This window comes from Pteronotus mesoamericanus, unplaced genomic scaffold, assembly GCF_021234165.1.
Source record: "Pteronotus mesoamericanus isolate MK-2021 breed Mesoamerican mustached bat unplaced genomic scaffold, CSHL_Meso_final contig_41, whole genome shotgun sequence".
In the NCBI taxonomy this organism is placed as follows: domain Eukaryota; kingdom Metazoa; phylum Chordata; class Mammalia; order Chiroptera; family Mormoopidae; genus Pteronotus; species Pteronotus mesoamericanus.
The window spans coordinates 3,854,550-3,870,445 of NW_026555152.1; the positions used below are offsets into that span (position 1 = coordinate 3,854,550).

The 15,896-nt window shown below is 33.5% G+C and overlaps 1 protein-coding gene across 6 annotated transcripts in view; it reads right to left on the reverse strand.

The window, feature by feature from the left end:
• PAN3 (poly(A) specific ribonuclease subunit PAN3) overlaps positions 1–15,896 on the reverse strand; it is a 140,906-nt gene that overhangs the window by 11,837 nt on the left and 113,173 nt on the right. For 5 of the 6 annotated variants that reach the window (XM_054577127.1, XM_054577126.1, XM_054577123.1 and 2 more), the window contains 8 exons: positions 13,776–13,937; positions 13,428–13,544; positions 13,239–13,340; positions 9,522–9,687; positions 8,318–8,408; positions 3,285–3,424; positions 624–753; positions 107–171 (listed from right to left, as the gene is read on the reverse strand). In XM_054577127.1, coding sequence (XP_054433102.1) covers positions 107–171; positions 624–753; positions 3,285–3,424; positions 8,318–8,408; positions 9,522–9,687; positions 13,239–13,340; positions 13,428–13,544; positions 13,776–13,937 — 973 coding nt within the window. Of the gene's footprint in view, positions 1–106; positions 172–623; positions 754–1,116; positions 1,644–3,284; positions 3,425–8,317; positions 8,409–9,521; positions 9,688–13,238; positions 13,341–13,427; positions 13,545–13,775; positions 13,938–15,896 lie in introns of those variants that run through there. The other variant, XM_054577128.1, reaches the window with a different exon arrangement.

The window sequence follows — 15,896 nt, forward strand, 5'->3', positions numbered from 1 at the left end:
TCTCTTTTTCCAAATAAAACCAGTAAGGATAAGGTATTCTTATTTTTATTATGCAAAAATCATGCCCTTGATTGAAAAAGTGTTGTAAAATACTGTAAATCCTTACTCCGGCCTCTCATTGATTGTTCCCAATTTTGCTAGTAGCCTAAACAGTCTTCCATTTTGAACCTCCTATAAAACATTTTAAAAAGAGACAGATTATTAATGTTCCAGCTAACTGAATATAAAAGCAAAAGTTTACAAATACTGGTATCCTGCACCAATATTACTTTAAGCAATACATCCTAATACGCCAAACTTTTGGTTATACTTATAAACACAATGTGTCCAAGTCATTCAATAGTCATACTCAAGATTATGCAGCTGGCCATTTTTAAGAATTGTTAAAGTAATTCACATTTTAAAAAATCAAGATTTTGTCACATCACTATAGCAAGGCCACAAACAAAAAGAACAAATGCCATGTAAAAAATTAAAATACTAAGCAGTAAGTTAGGCAAAAATATCTGCGAACAATCTTAGCCAACTATACACTATATTCCATTTAATAATTACTATGCTTTATATCTATTTGTACACAAAGATGCAAGCTTTGTATACAGGCTCTTAAATGCACTCTTTACCTTCGCAAGGTCCTCCTCTATGACATCATTTCTCATTTGAGCAGCATCCAATTGAGTATAAAATCGAGCACCAATCATGGGCATGATGTCATTGACACTTCGCATCCTGTTTTGGTCAGTCAACAGATATCTACCCAACATACAGAAGAATCACTTGAATGCCAAACATGCAATTAGAAAAACAACATAACCCCCAAACAAGTAGCTATCAGTGCTGTTATCTTATCAGTGCACACAATTTTGAAAACATTCTTTCATGCAAGTCAAGTTCACTTGTAAAACTTAGTAATTATATGTCTTTTCTCTGGAAAAATCTTAAGAGCCAATGGAGAAAACTGTAAATGTGTCGCTTTCTCTACATTTTTACAATTATGAAAATGAGAAAGGAAAATTGAATAAGGTTACACTTACCATTTCCATTCTCAAACCCTTCTTTACAATAGTGAGATAAAAAGATGGTTACACATTTTTTTTTGGAGAACTGAAATAGGGGGTTGTTGTAGGTGGGGAAATTTTTCCATTACTATTCAAAAATAATGTTTGAAATTAAAACTAGGTCTTCAATTTTGATAAATCAAATGAGACTCAGCTTTTTAGAAAGGTGTCCTCAGCTCTGCTACTTCATTTACCAGCTGTCACGGTATATTTATTTCTGAGAAATCTTCATACACTAACACGTGTCAGAAGAGACAATTAAATTTCTTCTTTTGTTACAACTAAGGCAGGAAAAAATTACGTTTCAAAGGGCTACCTTCTAGAATACAATTTTTATTGATCACCTATTTTTGTTCATTCTGATTGGCAAGCCATTTCCTAACCACTCTCATTAAAGCAGCCTCCCATTCTTTCACTCTGTGCTTATACTTGTCTTATTTTCTCCATAGGACTTATCATTATCTGCAAACATCTTACTTGTTCACATGTTCATTAACTCCTCCCCATTAGGGTGGAAGCTCCAGAAGATGGGAATTTTGTGCATCTGTTCAAAGCATCTTCAGCATCTGGCATATAGCACACATTCTTTCGTTGAATAAATAAATAGTTATAGTCATGTGGAAAATCTGTATCTTAGCTATTCGTCTGTACTTACTGACATATTTATATCTAACTACTCACACTTAAAGTTTTACAAGCTACATGACTTTGGCGAGTTAACATTCTTTGCCTCGGTTTTGCTATCTTTAAAATGGAGCTAATAATGTTACTTAATTTATAGGTTATTGGCAGAATTATGTGAATTAATTTATATCAATCAGTTCGAAAGTGCCTGACACATGGTTTACTACCCTATAAATTTTAGTTATTGGTTAGTATTAAAGTATGACTTTTTTGTTTATGCACTTTTTATTAAGGAAAATTTCAATCATTTATGAGTAGAGAAAATTATATACTTAATTTCCATGTACCCATCACCCAATTTCAATAATTATTAATATATGGCCAACTGTGTTACATTTATATCCTTTAGTCTCTCTTTTTAAAAAGGAAATTTTGGAGATTATAACTTGAGATTAGAAACATCCTAGGTGTTGCAAACTAAGGCTATGAATCACTGTTGTGATAATATATGAAACAAGTATTTTCACTTAAAGAAAAATCATGTAATTTGATTATAAATAGGAACCAGGTACCACTGGCTTCAAGTGCTCTGTCACAAACAGGACACTTATGCCAATGTAACAAAGCACAGGTGGGCAGCCCCATCCTCCATCTCTCAATTCCATACCCCAAGGCTAGTCCAAAAAGAAAAAGGATCATCCAGGGCCACGAGAAAAATCAGAAGGAACAGCTGGAAACTAAAGAAAGAGTAAAAAGGATCAATAAGCTCCAATTGCTTCTAGAACACAATAGGATGATAAATCTCAAAAGAGACTTCTTAGCACGTGTCCTCTAGAATACTTCATAATAAGGGTTGCCCACCCTGGGAATTCCCGCATGTAGAGGTATCTTAGACAGGGAGGGGTCCTTCTGTGGTGACAGTAATCCACAGTGGTTTCTCTTAAGCCAAATTCATTTCAATCCTGTACATAAAGATTCCTTGGAGTTTAAAGACACTGGGGTAGAAGTACAGAGACTTTCACATATATGCTATCTGGAATGGTTATGTGTGCAATTCAGTCACAGGTGTCACCTACACAGTCAGAGAGTATGTGACTGAACTGTACCCGAGGTCTATTTATGACAGCTTTCACAAAGATACTGACTACTCTCTTGAGCAGCACTAACAGAACTTTCTGAGATGATGGAAATGTTCTATGTATACACTGTCCAATATTAGCCAGGAGCTACATGTGACTTTTGAGCTCTTGAAAAGTGGTTAGTACAGCCAAAGAACTAAACTGTAAATTGTATTTAATTTTAATTAATTTAAACTTAAGAGGTCATACATAGCTAGTAGATACCAATGCAGCTTTAGAGGGTGCCCTTTGGCAAAATGCTTAAAAAACATCAGTAACTGATTCAAACACACTGGTTTATAAATTTATTCCAAGAAATATATAATTAGCAATAAAAATAAATTACAATTTACTTAATTGTGTTTTGCCTGGTTTTAAAGAGTGGAAACTAAAATAAACACAAGCACTGTTAAAAGGTCCTTATGAAAAAACTGTCTTATCTCATATGATCATGATATATACTTAATCATATATGAAAACTTACAAAATCAGATTCTTCAGGTCAGAGGAGTAGTTGATTGTCACCAGTTCCATGGCTTTCTGTAAATTCTCTCGCTGAATTCCTGCCAAAGAGTTGCAAGCCAAAGCCAACACAACTTTTCCTAATGATATCAGATCTGCTTGCTGACATGAAAGAATAAATACAACTTTTAATTTTTATTTTATAGGTACAAATTTAATACACTCCCACTATTGCCTTCATGGAAAAAGCACTTGTACAAAGAAGCTGCAGAGCTCAGCATAAGTGCTCAAATACTGGTGTCATCCAAATCAGCTGGGAGCTTTTCAAAGAGTTTCTGAGCCTCTCCACCAAAGATTGTCACTCAGTAGGTCTGGGAACAGGCCCGACATTTTTAAAGCACCCAGGTAATTCTGATGAAGGTAGTTCTAGAACTATACTTTAAGAAACATTACTCTATAATCTTCACATGACAACTACAGAACTTCTGCCTTAAAATTTAAAAAAATTATTTTATTTAAATAGAGCTGTAATACTCTTACCATTACAAGAAATTTAAGGCTGCTTACTATGCACTTGTCTTACTATGATCACTACAATTTATAAATGCATATTTTCATTTTCCACAGTGCCTAAAATATAGTGGGCATTTGAAGACTTAAAGTTATTCCGTTACTCTAAACACATCAGCCAATACCTGATTCAAGTATGTTCTCCAGAATATCAAAAATGCTGCCAACCCATGACATCCCATCTGTTGCTGTTCTAAAAAGACAATTTTACACGCACTGAAATAGATCTTTGAGCTCTGTAACCCCCTGTTTCCCTATCTTTTCTTTTTTTAAAAAAATTTCCAGTCTGAGGCCTTCTTTCTAAAAAGATTTTCAAAAGACAGCACATTGAATTGAGATGAGCTCTCCATTACCTATTATATTATAACTCCAGGAAACAAAATGGTGACCCCACAAGGCCCTGCTTGGCATATACCTGGGAGAATGGAGCAGCTCAGAGTTAAATGAAGTCATCTGAAGTAATTTCTACAGAAAACTTCGGTAAATCTTCAAAATCTGAGATCTCATCTGAATTACTGGATACATGTTCAGTTACTGACTACTGGTTTAGTATAAGGAGTTTTCAAACCTAGTTATACATTAAAATCATCTGCGGAGGTTAAAAACAAAAATCAGCCAGTGGCCATCCCCTCATCTCAGCTCTGGTGTTATTAGTCTGGGGTAAGATCTAGGTATTGCTATTTTTCAAAGCTTCCACAAGAGATCCTCATATACAGCCAGGGTTAATAACCACTGGTTTTGTGAAATGTTTATAATGGTATATTTGTAACATCAGGGGAATATTTCAAGGCAATCACTAATGAAACTGCAGCACTATATAGCTATCCTTAACAACATTCTACCCAAATACTAAAGTATAAGAGAAAGTCAAAGTCCATTACTAAAATAACATGAAAAAGTTCAAATTTAAAACTTTATCCCAAACTAGCATTTGTGAATCTGATGCTGTGAAAATAGGATCCCATAATCAGTGGCAAAACTGATTACAAAAACATGCTACTGTGAATATACCAGGACAAGAAATACCAAGGATTCATGTCAGAGATAGTATTTAAAACTTCATAAGAGGTACAGAGTTAGGAGCCAGAGGCAGAAGGGAAGGTGGCATGGGAACTCAAAGCACCCAGGTAATTCTGATGAAGGTAGTCATCTCTGCCATAGTTTCTTTCTCTGGAGGGCACTGCAGTGAATGAACTCAAGAAGGACTCCCCTCAGTCATTCTCAAGATCAAGTAAACATTCTAAGTTACATTAATTAAATCATAAATCAGTGCATGTAAATGCCAACGGGAAATTTCTCTAAGTGTTGCAATCCAATGTCATCAGCAAAGCAAAGTGAAGGTTATTATTTATCAAGCATGTTAGTAGCATGTACCAACACACAGCCTCTCCACCCTTAAAACAGAAGAATTTTCAGGTTAGCTCCACCCTGAATTGAGGCTGTAAGTGAACCTTCCACTTAGAACACACCATTAGTCCCTACCACAAAAAAGGAAAACAAAAGTCCAAGAACACTGAAGGACTGATGGGTTTAAAAAATAGAAGCATCTCACTTGAGTACTTACTACCACCTTTCGAAAGCTGACTGACTGAAGGTACGAGTACTTATTTCAGAAATAAAATATTCGTGTCATATAATCCAGATTAAATTAGAACTATTTTTTCTTTTAATAAAAGAGGTTAACCAAGCCCTGATTAATTAAGAGTGTCTAACATCATAAAAATTCAGTAACTCTTCTTTCCTTATTTCCTAGCTAAATACTGGGTTGGCCAAAAAGTCCATTATGTTTTTTTCTGTACAAAGACTCCAGTAGTGCTTACTTGTCTTTAACTTCATTTGAAACAATATTGTTAGATTGCATTGTGACAGCTGTAATTTCAGTGAGAATTTTTAAAAAACTTATCAAAATTTTTGTGCAGCCATTTTAATATTAAAGATGGAAGACGATATGCAACATTTTTGGCATATTATGCTTCATTATTTCAAGAAAGGTAAAATGCAACTGAAAAGCAAAAAAAGATTTGTGCAGTGTATGGAGAAGGTGTTGTGACTGATCGAATGTGTCAAAAGTGGTTTGCGAAGTTTCTCGGTACTACTGACATTTTGGCCAAATAGTTCTTTGCTGTGGGGCTGTCTTATGCATTGGAAGATGTTTCCGCAGCACCACGGCCTCTACGCACTAGATGTCAGTAACGGGAGACAGCCGGCATACTCAAAATATCCAAATCAATAAAGTTATTGGTGAAAATGAAAAATGTCTTTTATAATAGGGGGAAAAAAATGTAACGGGATTTTTGGCTAACCAAATACTTTTCCAGGTGTTATTTTGCTTCTTACCTCCATCTGATTTCCCCCCCTCATTTGTTGAATTATGGAGGTTCCCCCCCCAACTCATTTTTAGTTCCTTCCTGATTATTGATTTCTTGATTTTTCTATCTATTGCTCTATGTCATTTTCTATTCACATGTCTGAAACAGACTATGAAAAATAAGCCTGTAAGAAACAATGTACACCTTTCTCATGTGCCCTCTTCCCTATTAAATCACAATTCCCTATTTGGAACTATCTTTAATTCTCTCTTTTATTTTACCATAAACTACATGAAAAATCTCCCACACATATATACCCACCCCCCAAAATATAAAGAAAAAGAAAATCTGATATATCCTTTACCACCGAAAAATAAAGGGAAGTTAACAATGGGTTGAAAGTAGCCTGAGTTTATGAATGAAGGCAATTGCTAACTTACCCAATCAGTTGCCCCAAATGCTTACATAAAAGTTGTATGTTTGGAACTCTGGGATTACTTTTTCTTATGAAAAACTGTTTTTCAAGGTTAACTTGACAACCCATAACATAAAAGAAAATAATATTAAGTAATACTCTTATGACATAGGGGAAAAAAAAATCAAACTAGTCTTATTTTATACTAGTAATTAAAATAAAAAGGAACTCTCTTCAGAAAGAAGAATAAGTAAGGCCATTTTTTAATGCAGACACAAGGTTTCCAGATATATGCAACAGAGATTGATGGCATTAGTTCTAAATAATGCCTAATTTCTCTTCAAATATTTAATATCACTTTCCTACATATATGAAAATCACTTAACTGTCAGTTATCAGTCACTTTTAGGAGCACAATGATTATGAAGAAAAATTTTCAGAGCCAATTATATAAGACAAAACATAATAAGGAAAGTAGGTGAGAACCCCCTAGATTTAAAAAAAAAAAAGGGAGAAAATCTCCTTAGGCAGAAGGAAGTTCCTGCCACTAGAAGAAAAGCAGCCACAGTCTTGCATGCAGAGGCTGCTAGGTGATGCTACCAATCAGGACAGCTTGGCTGCTACTGAGGTCAGATGGGCACAAGCAGAATGGAAGGAGACATGAAAAGTTTGCATACAACTCACTAAATGTGATGAGTGCCTCTAAGTCTTCAGGGCTGCACTGCCAGTGGTAAGAGAAGTTTATATATGAACTAGAATACTAAACACTACTTAGACACTACCTCTCAGATTATTCTTTCCTTTTTGTTGTGAAATTTTGTTTTACAATGAAGTGAACTAAAGTCTTCTTTCAAGATTTAAACAAAAGAAGTTGAAATGAGAAGGGCAATGGGAAGATACGGCGTTCTTTTCCTTGTTTTTCCATGTGACAAGAGATTCTGTTTTATATCAAATCTCTGTAAGTTAATAAATGTTCAGAAACACAAAAAATTTCTTACACAAAGAGAGCATTGCTTTAAAATGACAGTTGCACAGCCTCCAAAAAATGTACTGTAATATGAACTGAATGATCTGAAACATACTTGAAACAGCCATGTCACTTGCACAGAGTAGTCAAGACAAAAGCAGCTACACTTAACGCTCCTTGTAGGGATAGGTTCTTATTCTGTACCTTGGATTATTCAAGAAATAAGAAATAAATAAATAGCTAAGAACACAGTAAGACCTAAATCCACATTATTATTATGAAATCAGACAGTAACCAAATTCTGATAATGTACAAGGAGTGATGGGTTTTGATTAAGCAAAAAAATAAAATAAAATAAAAAATTAACAAAAATTGTTAAAAAACAATACAACACTATTCCTCTGAAAATATTTCTAAAATTTTCAGATCAGTAGTGGGACAACTGTTCTAAAAGTAAAATCTCATTTAGTATAATTCTTTCAGCTGACCAATTAATGTTTTAATTTCTGCCAAGGACAAATTTCCTAATCACATAAATACATTTTCATTTGAACAGCTAAAGTCTCTGACACTGTCATTAATCTGTATATCCCAATTTATAAGGGCTCTACACTAAATGTATCACAGGGATTAAGAAATACCTGTTCCAAGTTTGTATAAATACTACCCAGAATAAACCAAAAGCTATACTTAAAACCCTAAAGTACTTTAAAATAAACAAAATTTGTCTTAAAAAAAAAAAAAAAAAAGATCAAGCCTTAAGTTATTAAGTATTCATGTTAATTCTTACTTACCTGATATTGAGCCATTAATGCCAATGGATTATTATTCTGACTGTTATCAAATGTTAAAACATCAAAAACTCCAACACAATTTACCCGCAACCTTTAAAGATCAGAGAATTTAAAAAATAATTAAAATGAGATTTTAAAAATTATATATCAATGGAAATTTATCATTTCCTGTAATATCCAGAAGGATCTCAAAATCTCCTAACTCTACTCTAACCTCCTGTTCTACTCCTATATAACTTCTACCAATCACCATTTTAGAGGTGAGAAATATCAAGTGATAGACCTAAGGCTATAAAAGTCAGCAACTAATAAAGCCAGGACTCAGGACTATAATTCATTTCTCTGACTACCAGCCCAGTGGTCTTTCCACTGCACCAAGGTGCTTCATTTATGTAAAGACAACTAGTTATCTTCCTAACACTTGTTGGACATGTACTAGTCAACACTGGAGGCATTTTACATGTATTGACTCATTCAAAATCCTCTCAATAATCTTAATGAGACAGGTATCTTATAAGTGTGTAAAATGGAGAGAACACTACTTGCCTCATTAAGGTTCTTGAACACATAGAAGTAACTTGATCAGGGTCATAAAGCTGGTAACAGAGCTAGGATATGAACCCAAGGTTACCTGGTACTACATTCTGAGCTGTTAATGCTACGCTACCCAAGACAATTCTCAAAATTACAAATCAAACAAAACTCTGCTCAAGTCAGGATCTGTGTATTTAGCGCTATCAGTAGTTCTCAAAGCATAGGAACCAATCAGCAGCAACAGGACACCTAGGAACTTGTTGGAAATACAAACTCTCAGGCTCTACTCCAGATTTATTGAATGAGAACTCCAGGGTTGGAGCCCAGCAATCTGTGCTAAATAAGCTACCCTCAGATAATTCTGATTCCTATTAAAATTTGAGAACCATGGTTGTACACAGAAAAGCTATATTGATACTTCTATATCCCACCCCTCCCCAAACCCTAACCATACATACCTCCAAACCCTTACAAGATTCTTGGTTAATAACCAGGCATTTTATTAAGAATTCAACATTTTAAAAAAATTTACAAATGAACTCAAAGTCACAGCAGTTCTTCTGGATGGAATATATGAAAAGGTAAAATTAAAACAAATCATCATGCTTTGTTTAAAAGCTGTCACAGGTTAAATGTTCAGCAAAGAAGACCAAACTAAAAATGCTAGTACCTAGTTTTGCCAGTTATCAGAATCTTTGTTGGGTCCATAACTCGACATGCCAAACCTGCTGTATGAATGGTACGCAATGCAGAACTCAACTGGACAATATATGCCCAAATAAGAGATTCTGGCAATAATCCAGCATGCTGTCTGGGCAATGGGCCATCGTGTTGACCTATAAAGTAAATAATAATTTTTAAAAATCTTAATTTAAGTAATCAACTAAAACATTAAAACCAAAATTAACAAAAAATTTCTTTATAATCATGGCATAATTTGTCAATTTATACATATGTATATAGGTAATATTTAAGTTTAGTCTATAAGTAAGAATTTAAGGGACAAACCCAAAATTTCCCATTTTGAGATTATACCTTTATACTGTTAGCAGTAGCAGAGCTCTCACTGAACTGCTCTTTCCTGTGACCACTGTAACTGACTAAAAAAATTATTTAAAGAACTTATACTTAATTATGAACCAAATAAATGCAAATTCTGATTAAAAAACAGGAACTGTAGAGAATGTTATTTTACTTAAAATATGGATATTCCTAGCATATTTTATTGTCCAAGCATGTGAGACCTGTTCATTCTATGGACTGAAGGAAATAAAAGTCTCTACCATCATTTATGCTGAATGTTTTCTTGTTCTTGTACTGCTCAGCCGCCTCTATTACAGCCATGTCAGTTAGATATGATGACATCCAATTCACAAAAACATGAATGTTAACATACTGAATGTCACTTATGTGTAAAGATAAAATACAAAAAAAACTGGTATACCATGAAAAGCAATCATTTTTATTCTATCAATTCTTATAAATGATACTATTTTCTGGGACACTGTTAATCCTTAAATCAGTAAAAAAGGAGCCATAAAAATGTAATGCAGATTTCATAATTACAGTAGTCCCCACTTATCCACAGTTTCATCTTCCATGGTTTCAGTTACCGGTTATCAACCATAGTCAGAAAATATTAAACTTCCCCAACCATCAACATCGTCTGCTCCTGACATCCAGCCACTGACATTGTCATGGCTCAGCAATCCAGGATCTATGGAAGCAGAGGGTTCTCCTCCAATGTACCATCAAGAAAGTCAACAGTAGCCTAACACTACATCACAATGCCTACCTATGCCATTCACCTCACTTCATCTCATCACATTGGCATTTTACCATCTCACATCATCACAGGAAGGGGTAAGTACAATAATACATTTTGAGAGAGAGAGAGAGAGATCACATTCATTTAACTTTTATTACAGTATATTGTTATATAATTGTTCTATTTTATTATTATTACTGTTGTTAATCTCTTCCTGTCCCTAATTTTTTTTTATCGGTACTACTCCCAGTTTCAGTATCCACTGGGAGTCTTGGAACGTATGCTTCCATGGATAAAAGGGGACTACAGTGCTTCAGGGAATACAGTCTTATAAATTCAAGTGTCCACATGGTTGTAAACAAACCTTTTGTAAATCATGTCTGAAAACAACACAGTTAAATGATTAATTGTGGAGATAATAAACAGCAAATAGGTACGTTAAGGCTTAGGATACAATTTTCAGGAAAAAAGCTAATACAAAATTCAAAAATTGCTATTCCTGAATTTAGACAGAACTAAACATAATGAAATCAGAAAAACAGTGTTAGATGACTCAGAAAGTGGCTCTAGTGATAAATGCCAAAACATTAAAGACAACTACAAAAAATTTAAATGAAACTATTTAATAAATGTAATAAGAAAAAGGAATGTTTATTAAAAAACATGTGCTTACTGTGTAACAGATTCTGTCTAGTTAGTTTACCCACATTTTCTCACTTTAAACCTCTTATCACTACTCCTATAAGGTATGGCATTACTATTATACCCATTTTCTAAATTAGCATATTTCTTAGAGTATGCAATTTTTTGTTTTAAGTTAATAAGTTAAATGGTTTAAGAAAACATTAGGTTTCCATCATGTCTCTACGAGTTTAACACTGGCCTTTTATTTTCTTTTTTTAATATTCACTTTGGGAAAACAGAGAACTCTCTTAGAATTTTCTATAAATTATATATGGTATGTTTAGGGATGTCATTAGCATTCAAACAATACTTTCAAATATTAGAAGAAGGACTGATTCCTGTGAAATTGTAAACATATCACATAATCACCAAAACCAAAAACATAAGTCAACACCAAAAACAGAATGATTTTTTGTTTTGGGTTTTTTTTTTACAAAAGAAAAGCAGGAAAAAGTGCTTTAAATCAGTGGTTCTCAGCAGGACTAAATTTTGCCCCCTTGAAGGGACATTTGTCAATGTCTGGAAATATTTTTGGTGCCACAACTGGAGTAGGGGGGTGCTACTAGCATTAGTGGGTAGAGGCCAGGGATGCTGCTGAATATCCTACAAAGCACAGGGTGGGCCCTACAGAAGTAACTATCCAGCCCCAAATGTCAACAGGGCTGATATTGGGAAACCCAGCTATAAATTATAGCCAACAGTCATTCACAGGTGGTATTACTAAAATAAACTTGAACAACTACAACTATGTTCATCTATAAAAAGAGTCATACCACATCCCCTTCAACAAAATTATGTGTCTACAGATGACATGGCAAAAGGAAAAGAAATGACCACACTATATGAGCAGATTTTTAATGTGAAACAGCCATGTAACCACAGCTTTCTTCTTGTAACTGTCAGAAAGCAAAGTTACAAGTAAACAAAATATATTTTTCTCCATTATTAGAGTCCTTAAAAAAGTTACAATCCAAAAGAATACTGTCATGTGACTCAAATCTTTCTCCCTTCTTAGTTTCTCAGTATGTATTCAAGAAAATCTTTAAAATATTAAATCATAGGTAAATACCATGCTTCTTTCCTGCCCTCAAGAAAATGACCCATACTTTTCCCTCCCCAAATATATAAATTAACAGACATTTCAAAATGGATTTACCTTTACTCTGAAATGATTTATCCTTTAAATAAACATTTGTCAGAATATAATTAAAATATTTTGGTTCTTTGCAATATTATTAGAAGTGAGAAAAAAAAAGATAATATTCCCCTTTTAAGTTACTGAAAATTTATTTTTAAGACTAGTTCCTTAAGTAACATGGACTCCTACCTTTAAACAAAAGCGTTGGTTTAGGGAAATAATTTCATAAGTGATATACAGTCACATCCAACTCTGAGGGAGTCATTAAATTATATTCAGAAAATATAAAAATTAAGAGAAAAATACTTAAAATAAATAGAAAATGCAGTATGATATTAAATAACAATACAAAAGGGAACCAAATAAACCAAAACACAACACCAAGGCTGGAAAGAAATATATCAAGAGGTACATAATGGTTGTTGTGTTTTGCATAGTGAAGCTACAGGGATTATTTTTCAATTTACTGAATTTTCCAAATCATCTCTACTCAGAAAGAAACAGATTTTTAAAAGAAAAAAAAATGTTAAAAGAATAAAACTCCAACCATATTCTGTTATTAAAATTTCAGATATCTATGTGAGTTTTTCACAACCCATCTTCATCTCAGTCTATACATATAATACATTATATTGCCTAACTTGTGACAGAATGACCCATTTCTTTTAAAAAATGGAACAGGGTCTCTAAGTGGAATGACTAAAGGGATAAATTTTCATGTACTTTAAAATACAACCTACTCTCCCACAGAGCAAAAGTATTTGTCAACATATAGCTTGCTTGCATCTTTTCCTTACCCCACTTTCTCTTTGTGAAATAGGCATCAGCACTGGGGTCATTAAAGTGTCTGCTCATCATAGTCTCTCCTCCAGCATGGAAATCATATGCAAACACAAGAGCTTAAAATAAAACACAAACATTCATTACTGAAATCTGGTTTCAAACAGTGAAGCTCACAAGAAGAAAGACAACAGCAAATTACTTACATGGCTCTGCAAATGCTTTAGTGGTAAATACCTCACGCAAGGTTACAATATTTGAGTGCTGAATTTTTTTCCACATATCAACCAACACCATGCACTTTGTGTTAACAAGACGAAAACCTGAAAAAGTAAATTTTCTCTACTAAATTGTCAATGACATCTCCCCTTATTCCATCAGAAATGTGAAGGAAAAAAAGTTATACATTACTATGAGTTACTAATTGTCAAATAAAATCATAAATTTATTATCCTCTAAATTCATATCTTCGATAAGTAAATATTTTCAGGAATGTCTGAATAATCTTAGCATCAATAATACGCTTCTAAAAGAGGATAATTTATTTTCCTTACCATGTATCCTCCGAAGACAATACGGCAGATCATCTTTGCTATTTACGGCTTTGTAGCAAGATGTAATGTAGCCGAAATTACTTGATTTCTGTATCCGGTTGGGGGGTGGGAGTGGTTCTAGAGGGAATAGGCTATGGTAGCTATCAACTTCTGCAGGGACTGCTAGAGTAATTCATAAAAAGACAGATGACTTAACTTTCAGACATTCTCTCAGAATAATACAGAAGAAATCAAACCTAATATAAATAACTGGTATCAAAACATATTTGCTGTTCAAGAACATTGTCAACATCCATAATTATTATATATAACTGGTTTCAGTATCAATAAAAATAAGCATTATAAAACAACCATAGAACAAGATTGCATACACTCAAAATTACAACAGAAACAATTTGTCTTATCACTTAGAAATACTAAACATTTCTGATTCTGATACTGAGTAAAATCAAGAAATATGTTTCTTTAAACATTTATTTGTACAAAATATATTTAGACAATGATGCTAAGCTATGAATTCTTGTTTTTAAAGCATAAAGAAATTCAAAAGTAACATTAAAATGGAGAGTGTGTATATGTAGTATGTAGTATGTATGTATAAATATGGCAATCTGTATCAAAACTCTCCAACCATTCAGTGGAACAGCATAGTTTTAATCCCTAGCAAAACATAAAAGAAAACTAAAACAACTTTACTACCATGCCTGCTATCTTCCTAAAGAAAGAAAAGTTATGTTTAAGGATATATGATGCACTGGGATTTGCTTGCAATACTGTTGTGCATTAAAAACTGTTTATCTTGAATCCTTATGTGCTGTGTCTTAATAAGACCGCAAAGTTGAATATGAAAACATACTCAGTGGTTGGTTTTTTCTACTGAGTATAGGCAATTTATTATCCCTTCTTTATTGCTCCCTATTGTCTAGAACAAACATGAGTCAGTGTTACAATCCAAATAAACAGTTTTTAATGTTTCAAATAGAATCAACTATATTTTCTAACTGGACAGCTTCCATTAGTGAAATGTCTTAAATGATTTAGGAATGCTCACCATATCTCAACTGAAAAGCAAATGAGTGAACATGCAGAATATGCCTAGAAAACCATCTAGTAAGGAACACAGCAAAATTTTAACAATGGTAACCACAGAGTGGAAGGATTTTCTCCTATTTATTACACTATTCTGTATTTGCCAAACTTTTTACAATAAACATGTTTCACACTATTTGGAAACATGACAATAAACCTTATGAAAAACTCACAAACAAAAACAACAAATAATTTTTGACCTATGACTATTAAAATATCCAGCAAAATCCTATTAAGAAAACTCTAATTCTAGAAAGCAGGTTCAAAAGGACCCCTCCCTCCCTGCCTTTGCCAAATACTCACTCTCATTATCTTAGTTCTCCAAACAATTTTATGATAGAACTCCCTACTTTATAGATAAGGAAAACAAGGATTACTCCTCTAGAGAATGAGTAGGGAGACAAACATGAGACTTTGATTTTGGAGTCTTATGCTCTTAAATCCTACATGGCATTTTTGCCATAGTGCAAAACATTGATTCAATGTAATTTTCAAACCAAGGTCAAGTGGCATATTCTACTGAAATAAAGGCAGTATAAGGAAAGTACAGACAAGTGAATGTGGCTGTTAACTTTTGCTCATTTATTATTTGATCAGTGTAATATCCAAAAACAAATGATAAACTTTGTTTTCTAGCTATAAGGGAAGTAATTAGTTTCAAATTAGTAAAACTGTTTTGAGTACCTACTATGTGAACTGATATTAACAAAATAGGTTTTCTTAACAAGAAGCTTAGACATTTATGTAAAATACAGTACAATGACATGCCTGGGTTGCAGGTTCTGTCCCCGGTCAGATGTGTAAGAGAAGCAACTAATCAGTGTTTCTCCCTCACATAGATGTTTCTCTCTCTCTTTCTCCCTCCCTTCCCCCCTCTCTGAAAATAAATTTAATCTTAAATATATATGTGTGTATAGACAGGAATATATATCTATATATGTTATTTATATATATGGGGAGAGGCAAAATAGTTATTTAAGAAGTGCAAATCATCATGGTACTGGTTCTTAAATATCAGCACCCTGCAGAATC